At 38.2% G+C, this 15,721-nt stretch overlaps 2 protein-coding genes across 2 annotated transcripts; both read right to left on the bottom strand.

Moving 5' to 3' along the window:
* Positions 1–2,489: 2,489 nt before the first annotated feature.
* LOC119543132 (olfactory receptor 8S1-like) lies at positions 2,490–3,419 on the bottom strand. The gene has a single exon (XM_037847820.1). The coding sequence runs from the start codon at positions 3,417–3,419 to the stop codon at positions 2,490–2,492; it is 930 nt and encodes a 309-aa protein (XP_037703748.1).
* Positions 3,420–14,305: 10,886 nt separating this feature from the next.
* LOC119542818 (olfactory receptor 8S1-like) lies at positions 14,306–15,235 on the bottom strand. The gene has a single exon (XM_037847459.1). The coding sequence runs from the start codon at positions 15,233–15,235 to the stop codon at positions 14,306–14,308; it is 930 nt and encodes a 309-aa protein (XP_037703387.1).
* Between the last annotated feature and the right edge of the window lie 486 nt (positions 15,236–15,721).

Genomic DNA, 15,721 nt, shown 5'->3' with positions numbered 1-15,721 from the left:
CTGGACCACCACGAAACACCGTGTGTGATGTGATCCCATTTTGCATATTTGTAAAATTTATAGGTATTTTTATGTGTATAAAGATTTAAAATTAATTTTAAAAAGTTAAGCCCACACTGCTTGGTCAAACATACTTAAAATCATTTTCCACAAATTATCTCCACACATTTTTGAAACAGAAATTAATGTTACTGATTTTTAATTTAAATGTAAATTTTCTGTTCTCTTATTCTTCATTTCACCCCTGGGTCATGTTGATTTTGAATCCTGGAAAGTAAAAGAACAATAAGAAGAGTGGACACAAGAATTACAGCTTTCTCCATCAAGGGAGGGAGAGGATTCTTGGGAGACGAAGCTGCAAGTGGAGTGGTTTAGAGTGGCTTGGAGGTTTGGTAATTTCTCAGTCCTCAAATAGTCCCAGGTATCACTGTTCAACTTCTGATCAATTTCACATTAGCAATCTAATATGATAGTGAATTCAAGTAGTGTTATAATTCAGCAAGCCAGAGAATCAATCTCTGAGTTTGACTTGAGGTCATCTGAGCTATAAGCAGTAAAATCATAATTTCCAGATTTAAACTTGTTTTTGCTGAAAACTATCCTTGGGTCCTAATATTTTTATCCTCCATCATACTGACCAACAGCAGCACCTTCTCAATCACTATAGTTTCATTCTCAGTGGGTGCTTGATTTTAGGTGATCACAGGTTGTATGTTTTACCATTGAATACCATGGTGTGCAGTATCCCCATCAGAGACTATAAATAGAAGACTCACTGTCTTTTGTATCTTCTGATTATATTAATCAATTTAAAAAGCTACATATGTCACTGGGGGTCTGTAGGCTATAATTCACTTTTTAGTGCCAATACAATATCAGTTAGGATTTCTTGGTTCCAAGTAATGTAATTTGAATTTGGTTCTCACTATTAAGAAAAAAGATGTTTTCGGAAAGGACACCAGATACAAGAAAGGGGTGATGAACATAGACTCCAGATTCAGACTGACTGATTTGAAATCCCAGCTCTGTGTGTCCAGTGACTTTAGGTAACCTTTTTTGCCCTCAATTGTTCATCTGTAAAACAGGAATAACGATATTTACCCTTAGGATTGTTGGGATAATTAAAGAGGATTATATGTGTAAAACTCTTAGCTTAAGGTAAGCACATTTTTAAATTAACAGTTTGCTATTGTTATTTTGCTTGTTGGAAAATCTCCTGCCAGGAAGCACAATGGCCTGGGGCCTCTGGAGTCTCAGGAGCAGGGAGGCGTGGCAGTCTCCTTTTAGCAGCCAGGAGTAGGATGACTGACACTTGGTGTGTCACATGACTTTGTGGTGAGGGGAGCAAGGAGGCAAAATGGCTGAGAGTCACACTGGGCCATGTTAAATAGGGAAGGGTTAGTTTCCCTAAGCAAGGGTGGTGAGATGCTAGTGGAGGAAGAGGGAAAGCATGTTGGGTGGACAAAAATAACAGATGTACTCTACAACATAAATGTTTAATTGTTTTTGTTAAAATAGTATCTTGGAAAAAATCATCTGAGCCATTTCTCTTCCTCTGAATAGGACCAAACAGGAATCATCCTAACTATAGAGCTTGCTGCCGCCTTCTTCAGCATGCATTAGGATGCTAACACACATAATCTTTTAGTAGCTGGCATGATGGATAATCAGCAAATTTTCTTTAATTTCCAGTTACCATATGTTTGCTAAAGCAGCCAGAATGCAAAATATCAGAAATGGATTGGCTTTTACAATGGGGCTTTATTGGTTCGCAAATTTACAGTTCTAAGGCCATGAAAATGTCCAAATTAAGGCATCAAGAGGTAGATACCTTCTCTGAGGAAAGGCCAATGGCATCTGGGATTCCTCTGTCACATGAGAAGGCACATGGCGATGTCTGCTAGTCCTTCTTCTCCTGGGTTCTGGTTTCAAAATGGCTTTTTCCAAAATGTCGCTGGGCTTCTGTCTGTCTTGGCTTGTCCTGGAGGCAACCTCTGGATTACATATCTGAGCTTCTCTCTTAACTTCTGTGCTTGTTTCTCCCAGGGCATTTCTGTCTAAGCATGTCTCTCAGCTCCTATGGGTCCTTCTTGCTTCTCCTGGACAAACTCTATGCTTTATCTCTTAGCTTAGCATCTCCAAACATCTTTCTGCATGCATTTCCAAGTGTCTGTGTCTGTGTCAGCTCTGAGCTTTCTCTCTCTCACTCCCTGAGCTCTCTTAAGGACTCCAGTAAACTAATTAAGACCCACCTTGAATGGGTGGGTCACATCTCTATGGAAATAATCTAATTAAAAGGTCCCACCAACATTGGGTGGGTCACATCTTCAAGGAAACAACCCGATCCAAAGATCCCACCAACAATAAGATTGGATTAAGAGAACATGGCTTTCTGGGGTACATAATAGATTCAAACCAGCACACCAGATATCTTGTTTTAGAACAGTTTAGCTTCCCCATGGTCCCCATGGTCCTGTTTCTCTGGTCCACTATGTGAAAAAGTGGACATATTTTCTTACTATTCTTCTTAGAGCTGCTTTCACCTCCTTGTTCTGCAGGCTGTAGATGAGAGGATTCAGCATGGGCGTGACCACACTGTACTGTAAGGGGAAAATCATCTCCAGTGGGGAACCTGAGGTTGGCAAAAGATAGCTGATGAAACCTGAGCCATAGAACAAGATCACAGTTGTGAGGTGGGAGGAGCATGTGGAGAAGGCCTTGCTTCTACCAGAGGTGGAGCTGATGCTCAGGATGGTGGAGACAATGCGAGTATAAGAGAAGAAGATCAAGATGAAGGTTCCAAAGAAATGCAAGGCAGAGGAGCCCAGCAGGAGTATGAAGTTGGTAGAGATATCAGAGCAAGACAGAGGGAAGAGAGAAGAGAGCTCACAGCTGAAGTGGGGGATAGTTTGGCTCTCACAAAAGTCTAAATTAACTGCTGGAAGGATATTGATAAGCGCATCCACAAAGGCCAGGCCCCAGGAGCCCCACACCAGCCCAACACAGAGCTCATTACTCATCAGCTGGCCATAGAGCAGAGGGGAGCTGATGGCTACATAGCGGTCATAGGCCATCACTGCCAGCAGACAGGCCTCGGTGCCGCCCGTGGCAAACACAAAGAAGGTCTGAGCCAGGCAGCTCTCCACAAAGATGGTTTTGCTTTTAGAAAGCAGATTCTCCAGCATTTTTGGAACTGTAACAGAGGAGTGGCAGAGGTCTAGGAAGGACAGTTGTTTCAAAAAGAAGTACATGGGTGTATGGAGGTGAGAATCAGCCCTGATCACCAGCAGCATCACCAGGTTCCCCATCAGGGTGAGAAGGTAAATCACCAGGAACAGCACAAAGAGCAGGGCCTGCGTCTGGGGGTCAGCAGAGAGCCCGAGGAGGATGAATTCACTGAACATGCTGTGATTTCCCATAGTGATAGAAAGAAGCTTTATCCTGGGAATCCAAGAAAGAAGAGACATCAAAACTCCTTTTGTTCTGCCCATTAACCCAGTGCCGTAGCCCTCTTACCCACATACATATCATTTTACTGTGGTGCAGAAAACTATGCTCAGGTATTTCTAAGATAATGTCCTAATTAAATCATCATGATAAATTTGGTATTCTTGTATGACAGTACACTACTCTTCTATCAACCCCTTATATAATGTTGTGGGCCATCATCTTATGCCTCTGGGAATTTCTTTTATTTTCAAGATGGGTGTTAATATAAGAACATTGTGTATGCTCAATGGGAATAGAGATAGAATTTGTTGATGCGTAAGAGAAAATAGTTAATAATAGAAATGCAGTTTTTGAGAAACAGAAAATGAATGGGATCCAGAGTCCAGGTGGAGTTTTGTCCTTAGACAGGAAAAGGGGCTCTTGGTTGTTAAATAGGAGGTAAGATGATGAGAGCAGGGACAGAGGCAGCTGGCTTCATTTATTTTATTTCTGGAATAAGAGATATATTACAACTGACTGCTGCAAAGTTTTTGATGCAGTGTAAGGTGAGATCATGAACGGAGCTCCTCTCCCTCACCCTCTCCCCTTATCCTTGTGCGTGTGATATGTTTTCAGTGAGGTGGTGGTGAGAAATTTTGATGACCCAGGACAGCCAGTGGAAGACTAATTTACTAACGAAATGAGGTAGGATTAATTGGTAGTATGTTTGCCTACTTGAGACTCTGGGACTAGTCCTAACAAATATGTGATTGTCTTGCAAGTAACATTTTGCTGCTTAAGCTCAGCTGTGGAGCAGTCAGATATTTGGTTCTAACTGGGTTTGGATTTTTTTTGCCAGGCATATGCAGTGACAAAGCAAAACAGAAGTAAGGAAGTAAAGTGCTTGGAAAGTGACTGTTTATCAGGATGAATCATGGAAACACAGCTGTGAAAGGAATTAAATGGGGACATGCAGAGGATTATGGATAGGGAATAAGTGGTAAAGTCATTGCTTTGATTTGAGGAATTGCTTCTTCAGGAACACCGGAGTAAGAATGATACAATTTTAGGACATGGTGGTTAGATAGAGGGATGTTTGAAATTCAGATTTTGTGGGTGTGTTGTAAGTATCGATGGCGATGAAGTGACAAGTGTTATTGTGAGTAGTAAGTGGCTAAGATTGGGTGGATGATTCAGTCACTGGCACAGTGGAGGAGAAGAAATAAGGTGTTGAGTTGGGGTGGTGAGCATTTTTTTTTTCTCTGTGTGTGTGTTTTACTTTGTGCCATTTCCTTTAATGGGGATTTGTTAGTTTTAGAACTTAAATGAAATTAAATGAAAAAAATTTCAATCCAAGATAATCAGTTGAGTGATAATCAAGTATGCTCCTATGGGAAAAACTTAGCTTGGTCAGAAAAGCTATTTCTTTGCAACAGGATAATATCTGGACATGTGCTCCATGCTCAGTTTAAACCCAACAGACTGCTTCTGTCAATGTCAGCCAGCTTTGGGGGTCCACATGCCAACCCAGCCTACATTCTCACCCTCCCAAACTGGCCCACAATTGACTTTACTCTGACACCGTGAGTCGTAACCTCAGACTCAGAGAACTATTCTGTAATGTCCAAGTCTGGCCTGCCCTGGCCTTTCCCAGTTTGTCTCAAGACAAGTATGTTCAGCTGATCAAAAGGGATTCAGGTTTCTCTTCCCTTGACTGTTCACCAAGCCGTGGGGTGACTAAGTCCAATTACCTGTCGAATAACCAGGAGCACCAGGTGGTAGCAACAATACTTTCAGATCCAGTGACAATTGATCCATATCCCGGGAAAATTATTCAGTTTGTGTAGTTAGTATTAAGAATCCTGTATTTGGGCAGAAATAGAAAGAGTTCTACTGAAAATTAACATTTGTAGTGAATTATGTGCCAGCAGTAAGAAATGATGGATTGTGCATGCTATTTTTTCAAATATCTGCATATTTATTTCCAATTATTTGAGGAATGGATTATGAACATAATGGCTAAAATTTTCCCATTTCATTCAGTTTACATCTGACCATGGTGACCACTTGGACTCTTGGTGCTCAGATCAGCACATGTTCTACAGAGGTTATGGTTAAAGCAGTGGTAGGGAGTTAAATAGTAAAATCCTTTATGTCAGGCAGAAGGCCCACATCACCCAGGTAAGGAAGGATTGTTGTTCCTCTGTCATATATTTTCAGGGCAGTACAGAGAAAAGCCCCTTTCCTATCTTCACCTCCAAATCTATCCCTACTTTTTAACTACAAAAGAATCTATGGATTGTAGGAAGAAATATATCTCTGCTACAAAGCAAAAGATGGGATAAACTTGCATAGTTTATTTACATACATAAAATAACAGCTGCGGGAAAAGGCACTGGCCAGAGGCTTGCCTTCCACATAAGTGAAGCATTTGATTTCTTTTTAGGGTATTTGTAGAGTGCCATAAGATTCTCTCAAAATAAGCCGATAAGAAAATAAGTAAAAACATACCATTTAACAGTCACTGATGCCTAAAGCATCACAAATGGTGATTCCTTTCTTCTGCAGTTTCTAAGCATAAAATGCCAATGGCTTTGGGAGGCATAACACATGTTTGTTGCGAGATATTGACATCATTAAGAGGAGAGGGTTAATTGGATCCTGTCTGGAAAAAGAGCAGCTAAGAACCATTCATTGCAGAGTGGAATTTGACTTTATTTCATAATGGTGATTAGAAAGTACTGGCAGAGAACATGATTAAGTGCATTGAATGAATGGGAAGCAGAAAGAGAAAGTGGTCCAGAGTTTTAATGAATTTGGAAGACAAGGCTGATCACAAAGGAGCTTAAAGCCATGGTTTTATGAAGAGGACTTGGTATGAAAAAAAAATACTAAAGCCAGAGATAATGAAGTCACCAGAGATAAGCACCATCTATTCTTTAATTTTGCCCAGAATATACCTTGATTCTGCCCCACATGCCTCAGGGCTAGATCACCTGACAATGGTTTTAAGAGCAGATAAAACAACTCTTTGAAGTTCATAAGATTGTATTCGATAAGGAGAGATTTTAAGGCATGAAGAGTGGGGAATCTGCCCTCAGTGTTATCAGTTTACCGTATATCCATCTGGGCTGCTCTTGGATGGTGGACTCAGCTTTTCCAAGATGAAATGCATTAGGATGTAGTCAATATCCTGCAATATCAGAGACAGATAAATACACTGTAACTCCCAATTATTTCACTTACTAGCTGTTTGACTTTTGTAGTACTATTTGACCTTTTGATTATACTTTCCCCAGCTGTAAATTGAGTAAGCTTTGGGGGGAAATAATGCATATCTTACAAGACTTAAATAATTGAATTAGATAGAGTATACATACAGAACAGGAAACAGGATTTCTGATCTATTGTAATTGCTAATGCATCCCAGGAAGAGGAAGAGGAGTTTCAGAGAAACAGACCAGAGCATGTTAGGGAAGAGATAATATGATGCTGTTTTGCAGAAGAGCTGTCTCTAGGTGTGGGAACAGTGATGAGATGAGAGGCTTCAAAGCAAAACAAAATCTCTTAGAAATTCAAGGAGGGAAGGAGAGAGTGCAGGAAAGAGGAAGCACCTCAGGAGTAGGTTAGTAAGGACAGTACCATCAGAAAATTCCGTAGGAAATTCTGCTCTTGGCTTCCCCTGGTGGAGATAGCATCATGGAGCTTTGAGCCAATGGATGAAAACATCAGGGTTCAGCTGATTTTCTTTAAAACAAAAAGTACCACAACTTCCAAACTCTGGGAATAGACAGTTTTCTCTATAGGAGGCTGGGTGAGAAGAAAAAAAAAAGAAATACATTATCTCACACTCTAACAAAGTACTTCATCTGCAGAGAAAGTCTTCAAAACCTTATTTGTGTTCTTACTCTATCATGGATTTGAAAAAAAGACAGCAGAAATATCTTGAAAAGGTCAAGTTTTTGACTGGTCGCTTTTGAGGAATTTCTCTCATCCTGTCTGAAACTTGATCTAGGTCAGTAGCTGAATACACAATCATTAGTTCATACAGTTTCCTCTATAACTGTAAATATTTTGCTGGCAGCATCATCTGAACAAAGGGTTCTAATGTCTAGCCAATCAAAAGGACAGTTGGTTTAGGCTAAGCCCAGGAGACTGGCTCAATACTCTATTTCCTAGGAGTTATAGCCTGAAGCAGAATTTTAGACTCATTTGCTAAGAAGCATGAAATTTTAAAAAGCCACAGGGGATCTTCTTATGTGTGACCTTTGCAACTTGTGCATTGGAGCAATCCATTTAAACTCCTAGTTGAGCTTTTCTGCTAGTCTGCTGGGAACTGAAGAGAGGAAGGGTGGGAGAAAGGAATTTGGAGCTTCTGAAAGAAGCCACAGTATTCCCTTAGGAACATTCAGGCCATATGGACCCTCAGAGAATTCAAGCAAGCAAAGTAGGGTAGTCTATATAGTATGCTATCTTTTGAGTCACAGATGTACATATACACACATATAAATAAATACATATATATATAATTTATACACACATGTATGTGTGCATGTGTGTGTTCAATTTTCAGAAAAGAAACAATGAAAGAATAAAATAAAAACTAAGAAAAATGATTATCTATAAAGGGAAGGAAACACAAACATGGTAGGAGGGATGAAGGTTTTGAATGTACTTTTTATATGGTATTGACTCTTATTCTTGAAATTTTAAAAATCAAAAAAAGAAAAGTTAAATTTAAAAAATCAGAATTAAAAACAAAAATAAAACAAATAAGCCTATATGTATTTTAAGGTGGTGATATAGCCACCTTAGAAGAGAATTACCGCAAGTGACCTTAGAGTATAGGCTTTTGACTGGGCTGCCTCAGTAAGAGATAATTCATTCAGTAGTATTATCATTCTTATTGTTAATAATAATATTGTTATTGCTTTTGAAGGATATTTGAAGGATAGATAGGTAATATGATAATATTGTTAGGAACCTATATTTCACAGTGTAAGAGCAAAGTAATACAATACAAAATCAAAGTAAAATTTTACAATCTTAAATTTGAGTTCAAAATATTTGTGAATTTATTGCTTTTCTTTTTCCACTTCAAAAGGCTCTGTCCATTGAAAAGTACTCAAAGTATTATAAATTAGTAACGGTCACCTACAGGACCCTGATTTTGGTTTTCAGATACCATTAAAGGAATCAGTATTTCTTAGAGAATGAGCTGATTCCAGATCTAGGAAACAAAGTATACATGGTAAATCTGGGACTGACTTCATGCCAGACATAAGGAAGCCTCATACGGACACAGGAGCCAGCCCACAGGCCAATGATAGGATCCTTTAATTAAAAACAATGACTGAAATTGACTAAAATCCATTGAATACAAGAAATATATGATTTAATAACAATGCATCATCAATCATTTAATCAATTAAGCAATAAAAGGACAGGAAGATAAAAGTTCACTGGATACCAGTGGGGATTGTTCCAATAATTGATACAGGAAATTAAATACTTATTCTGCCTTCTAGTTCTAGTATGAAATATATTTCAGGGTAATCAAAAAAAAAAAAAACATTTAACACATGCAAAAGGAATAATACAATTAGAAAATTACTGTTTTATAAACCTCTAATGTAATAACTGCCTCTAGTTTTTTTGCAACTGTGTTTGGTAACGTGACTGCATTCAGACCACAGAGATATGATGTGGAAGTTTCAAGGAGCCATGGTTGAAAGAGTGATAGCTCTCATCCTTCTACTTCTTTCTTAACCCTTTCTCCTCTTTGTTCACTGGGCTGCATATATAACTTGGTAGCTAGAACAGCCATATTGTCCAGTCCATGACTTTGGAAATAGAGGCCATTCATTTAAGCACAGATATAAGCTGCTGGGATGCTGGACTTTGGCAACTGAGCCATCATACCAACCTAGGATTGCTGTCTCCAGATTTTTACATGTAATAAGAATAAAATTCTATATTGTTGAGCCTATTATCTCCTGGGTCTCAGTTACTTTTGAATAAATTTTATCCTAAAGAATACACAATTTGATTCCAGGGAGTGGAGTGCTTCATGTAACAGAGCCTTTCAAGTGTGAAATAAGTTTGGTGGAAGCAGCAGACAGCAAGAATTTAAAAATTGCAGGCTAGAAAATACAAAACACTAGTTAAGCTATAATGAATTATCTGACGAGGTTTTCAAGGTACCTTGAAAGGCAGACCACATTCTGATTGATGACATAACACTAGGGCGAATGGTAGGGGAAAAATTAGGTTACTACTGTTTCGACTGCCTTCCACCAACTTCTGCAAAATCCTATGAGAGATAATTCCACCCACTCACAGAAAATGGAAGGAAATATAGCTTTACAATGTCACTTTCTGTCATTTAGCGTCTTACAGGGATGAAATGTTAATTTCTTCTCTATCTGGAACTGGTGTAATAATAAGCACTGGCTTTGATGTGAGAGCCATAATAGAAGATAAAACTAAATTCCCTCTACACAAAAGCTGAAAGCCTACTGGCAAGACAAGGTTTTGAAACCTACAAACTCCTCTAATTAAAAAAAAAAAAAGACAAGGTTTTGAGTGTTGCTTTCTCACTTGAAACCATTGATTCAGATAGTCTTCTAAGCCCAATTAATTGGAAAGAGAGAGAGATTTGATGACTAAAAGTAACCAATAATGCATAAGGGTTCCAGTTTCTCTGCATCCTCACCAAAACTTATTTGCTGTTCATTTAATAATAGCCATACTAGTGGGTGTGAAGTGGTATCTTATTATGGTTTTGATTTGCATTTCCCTAATGTTCTATGATGTTAAGTATCTTTCCATGTAATTATTGGGCATTTGTATATTTTATTTGGAGAAATGTCTATTCAACTCCTTTGCTCATTTTTTGAATTGGGTTGTTTGTCTTTTTGTTCTTGAGTTTTAGCAGTTCTTTATCTATATATTCTGGATAGTAAAGCCTTACCAGATATAAAGTTAGCAATTATTTTCTCCCATTCTCTAATTTTACTTTTCAGTTTTTCAACAGTGTCCTTTGACATACAAAAGTTTAAAATTTTGATCAAGCCCATTTTATCTATTGTTTTTTCTTTTGTTGCTCATATTTTTGGTGTCATATCTAAGAAATCACTACCAATCCAAGGTTATAAATATTTCTCCCTATGTGTTCCTTTAAAAGTTTTATGGTTTTAGCTTATACTTTTAGGTACATGATCCATTTACAGTTAATTTTTGCATATGATGTGGGGTAGGGGTCCAACTTCATTCTTTTGCAGGTAGATATCCAGTTTTCCCAGCTCCATTTGTTGAAAGGACCATTTCCCCCCCAAAATTAATGTTCTTGGCACCCTTGTTAAAAGCCAGTTGGCTGTAGATGTATGAGTTTATTTCTGAACTCTCAATTCTATCCCATGGTCACTTTGCCTATCTTTATGCCAGGACTACATTGTTTTGGATACTGTGGCTTTGTAGTAAGTTTTAAAATCAGGAAGTTTGGGTCCTCCAACTTTGTTCTTCTTTTGCAATATTGATTTGGCTATTTAGGACCCCTTGCGATTCCGTATGAATTTGAGTATCAATTTTCCATCCCTGCAAAGAAGGCTGCTGTGATTTTTTTAGGTATTGGAAAGACATATTGTTATTGTGATAATATTCTTATTGTGGAGACTTATAAAAATATCTGTTATCTTAAGATTAATTTTTAAATTTGATGTCATATTCAATTATAAACCCAAAGTTGTTTTTCTCTGAAGTTCAATAAAGTATACTGGAGTTCATATAAAATGGTGGGAAAGAATAATAGTGGGGTTGGGGGAGTTGAAGGAACCTTACCTTACCATATACCAGAATATTCAGCTTGATATTTTAATAAAAAGATAAATAACAACTTTGATAAAAATTTAAAGCCCAGATTTTAATGTATGAATCAACTGTTATTTTAATTCAGTTAGGAAAGAATGGTTTATTTGTTAAATGTTGCCATTACACGTTTTTATTCATCATAATTTAATACAGTTACATATTATCTCACACCAAGTACAAACATGAATTCCAAATGATTACAGATCTAAATGTAAAAAATAAAAAAAAAATGGTCTAAGAAGACATCTTGGGGACCTTATTTAAAATCAGTGTGAAGTAAACCTTTATGTAGATGGGTAAAATGACCTAATGTTTGAAGAAAGTACATTATATATGATGATATAAAAACTAAAAAAATTGGATAGAAAAGATACCATAAACTAAGACAAGATCAAATAATAGAGTTGAAAAAACATTTGCTGCAGAGAATATAGACAGTGGTAAATATACCTTATATATGAAACATTCTAACCAATTGATAAGCAAAGCAGCTAACGTTCCAAAAATAAAAAGTACTTTGGATATGATCTTCACAAAAGATCAAATCCAAATGGTCAATAAATATGTGAAAAAGAAGTTAACTCTTCCTAGTGGTTAGAGAAGGTAAATTGAGATAAAAATGAAATATCATTATATAAAAATAAATAATAAATTGCAGGCTGGATATGGGTTAAAGGCCACTCTTTGATGGTGGAGATGCAAACTGGTACAGCATATATGGAAAACAATTTGGAAACATCAATTAAAATAAAAAAGTACATATTCTTCATAATTCTATATTTTAGAATCAGTCCCAGAGAAATAAAAACATTAATATTTAACGCTGTATAATCAAAGATGTATGTTGCAGAATTGTGGTGGTTAAAAAAGGGAAGCAAAGTGAATGCCCAAAATAGATGATGGCTTGAGAAACTATGGCACATTCATGAGACAGAATTTTATTCAGACATAAAAAATGAATTAGAATACATCATTTGACTTGGCATAATTTTTACACATTATTAGTGGATGACAAAAGCAAACAAAAATATGTTTATGATCTACTTAGCTGCTTGTGGAACCACCACACTGCCCTCCAGATGGGCTACTGTACCATTCTACTTCCCCAACCAGCAATGAATAGGTACATGCCTCTTTCCATCTTTTCTCCAGTACATGTATCTCTCTGTTTATTTTTTCCCCTTCAATTTTATGGAGATATATTCAGATACCATACAGTCATCCACAGTGTACAATCACTTGTTCATAGTATCATCATATAGCTGTGCGTTCATCACCACAATCAGCCCTTGAACACATTCATTACTCCAAAAAATTAAAATAATAATAAAAAGGATAAAAGAATAAATGAAAATTAAATTAAATCAAAAGGTCAGACAACACCACCACCACCAAGAATCCCATACCCTTCCCTCATATCCCCTTCTTATAGACATTTAGCTTTGGTATATTGCCCTTGTTACAATTAATGGAAGCATATTACAATGTTACTGTTAACTATAGACTCTAGTTTTCCTTGATTATATTTTTCCCCAATACCATCCCATTCTCAAAACCTTGCAAAGTTGACATTCATTTGTTCCCCCTCATGTAAAAAAGTTTTTATATTTGTACATTTAATCACCATCATTGACCACTCTAGGTTTCAGTAAATTATACAGTCCCAGTCTTTATCTTCTTTCTTTCTAGTGTCATACATGTCCCTGGCCTTCCTCTTTCAACTTTATTCACAGTCATATTTATTCAGTGCACTGACAATATTGATGACACAACTTTTTATTTCACAGTTCTTTAGGTCAGCTAGTTTCTCTGGGTCTCACAAGGCTGAATTAAAAGTGTTGTTGGGCCTTATCAGGAGGCTCTGGGGTAGAGATTGCCTCCAGGCTCATTTGGGTTGTTGGCAGAATTCAGTTGGGCTTGGGTACAGGACCCATCTCCATTTCCTCGTTGGCTCTTGGACAGGGTCCTCTTCGGTCTCTAGAGGCCGCCCATGATCCCTGGCTCGTGGCCCCTCCATCTTGGGAGCCAGCAATAGTGGCCTGAGTCTTTCTCATGCTCAGAATGTCTCTGATCTCCCCTTCTGCCTCACCTTTCCTGTCTTGAATTGGAGAATGTTCTCTGCTTTTAAGGATTTATGTGATTAGATTGAATCCACCTGGATAATCCAAGATAATCTTCCTATTTTAATGTTCCTAGCTTTAATTATATCTGCACTGTCCCCTTTTCCATGTAACATGACATATTTATAGATTCCAGGGATTAGGAGGAAGCAATCTTTGGGGGGTGGGTATCCTCCCTACCACAGGTACTTAGCACAGTTCTTGGTAAGAGCTAAGAAATACAAAAATATTCTACTGCTACCATTGTAATTAAAAATATGACCCCAGGAAGAACAATTTCCAGGGAATAGGGTTTCATAGTCTCTTTAGGCCACTACAGTCCAATTGACTATGTTCCAAATGCCTTCTTTCTTTTTGTTTGTTCATGCTCCATATTGAAGTTTCCTAGAGAAAGATTCCAATTAACCTGGCTTGGATCATAGTCTTACTCCTTTCCCCAGTGTATTGTCAGAAGAAAGATGTGCAACAGCTAGCCTATCCTGGGTTACATGATCATCCCCCTTGATGACCATATGAATTTGAGAGAATCAGTTTTCTTAAGGATTTGAGGTACGGTTATTGGAAGAAAAGTGAAGGAATAATGGGCAACCAATATCAATAGATATCCACATAGATTATAACTAATAAACAAGTATTTTAATAAGATGATCCCCTGGAAAAGAGGGTTATCTGATTCATTTCTCCTTCTTTGAACAAGACTGAACCAGAACTTTCCTATGAAAAAAGTTTTTTGTCCTGGTCACAAGAATTTTCAAGGAAGTAAATGCCACCATGTTCCCTGTGGCATCTGGCATCATGGGGCAATCAAGAAATTCTCCTCAAAGGCCAGTTACCTCATATCTTGCAACAGAGAAGTTCAGTTGCCTTTTCTTCATGATTTGTGTCTGCTACATGAGAGGATAAAAATATTTTCTGAACATTCTCCCCACAGCTGCTTCCACCTCCTTGTTCTGCAGGCTGTAGATGAGGGGATTCAGCATGGGTGTGATCACATTGTACTGCAGGGAGAAGATCATCTCCAGAGAGGACCCTGAGGTTGGCAAAAGATAGCTGATGAAACCTGAGCCGTAGAACAAGATCACAGTTGTGAGGTGGGAGGAGCATGTGGAGAAGGCCTTGCTTCTACCAGAGGTGGAGCTGATGCTCAGGATGGTGGAGACAATGCGGGTATAGGAGGAAACAATCATAAGGAACGTTCCAAAGAAATGCAAGACAGAGGAGCCCAGCAGGAGTATGAAGTTGGTAGAGATATCAGAACAAGACAGAGGGAAGAGAGAAGAGAGCTCACAGCTGAAGTGGGGAATAGTTTGGCCATCACAAAAGTCTAAATTGACTGCCGGGAGGATGTTGATGAACGCATCCGCAAAGGCCAGAACCCAGGAGCCCCACACCAGCCCAACACAGAGCTCATTACTCATCAGCTGGCCATAGAGCAGAGGGGAGCTGATGGCTACATAGCGGTCATAGGCCATCACTGCCAGCAGACAAGCCTCGGTGCCCCCCGTGGCAAACACAAAGAAGGTCTGAGCCAGGCAGCTCTCCATAAAGATGGTTTTGCTTTTAGAAAGTAGATTCTCCAGCATTTTCGGAGCTGTGACAGAGGAGTGGCAGAGGTCCAGGAAGGACAGTTGTTTCAAAAAGAAGTACATGGGTGTATGGAGGTGGGAATCAACCCTGATCACCAGCAGCATCAAGAAGTTTCCTATCAGGGTGAGAAGATAAATCAGAAGGAACAGCACAAAGAGGACAGCCTGAATGTGAGGGTCAGCAGACAGTCCTAGGAGAATGAACTCACTGACAGCACTGTAGTTTTTCATTGCCGTATGGAGATGTGTTCTCTCTGGAATACAAGACAGAAGACCCACCGAAATTAGTTTAATGTCTCTCAGTTACCCCAGTGCCCAGATCTTACTCTCCATAAATACTGTTCCCTAATCTACACTCAGATATTTAAATGCTAACTGCCTGGTTATCCTATTGCCATTAATATTCTAAATCAATCATATTACTATTTTTCATTATGATTTCTTTTAAAACTAGTGCATTTTTATACTGATGAGAGTGATTCAGTTTTGAAGGAGAGTTTGAAAGAGAAAGAGAGAGAGCAGAAAAATTTAGGAGTGGAGTACAGGAGAAAAGGAGAGCGAATTAAGTCTAAATCAAAAAGCCTTAGGTAGGAGCAGGGATACTTTGTCTTTTCATTTAGAAGGAAAGGTCAAGAGTGTTGAACCTTGAACAAGAAGTTTAAGGTGTTCCCATCTGATTCCTTCCATTTTTTTTCAATAAAATGTAAATGAGATCAT

This window comes from Choloepus didactylus, chromosome 8, assembly GCF_015220235.1.
Source record: "Choloepus didactylus isolate mChoDid1 chromosome 8, mChoDid1.pri, whole genome shotgun sequence".
Lineage (NCBI taxonomy): Eukaryota > Metazoa > Chordata > Mammalia > Pilosa > Megalonychidae > Choloepus > Choloepus didactylus.
Note: the sequence above shows the minus strand (reverse complement) of the source record. Positions and strands in the feature narration are given on the sequence as shown.

What these genes read in the sequence shown, in the direction of transcription:
- LOC119543132 (XM_037847820.1), bottom strand. Translation starts at nt 3,419, where the DNA reads ATGGGAAATCACAGCATGTTCAGTGAATTCATCCTCCTCGGGCTCTCT.
- LOC119542818 (XM_037847459.1), bottom strand. Translation starts at nt 15,235, where the DNA reads ATGAAAAACTACAGTGCTGTCAGTGAGTTCATTCTCCTAGGACTGTCT.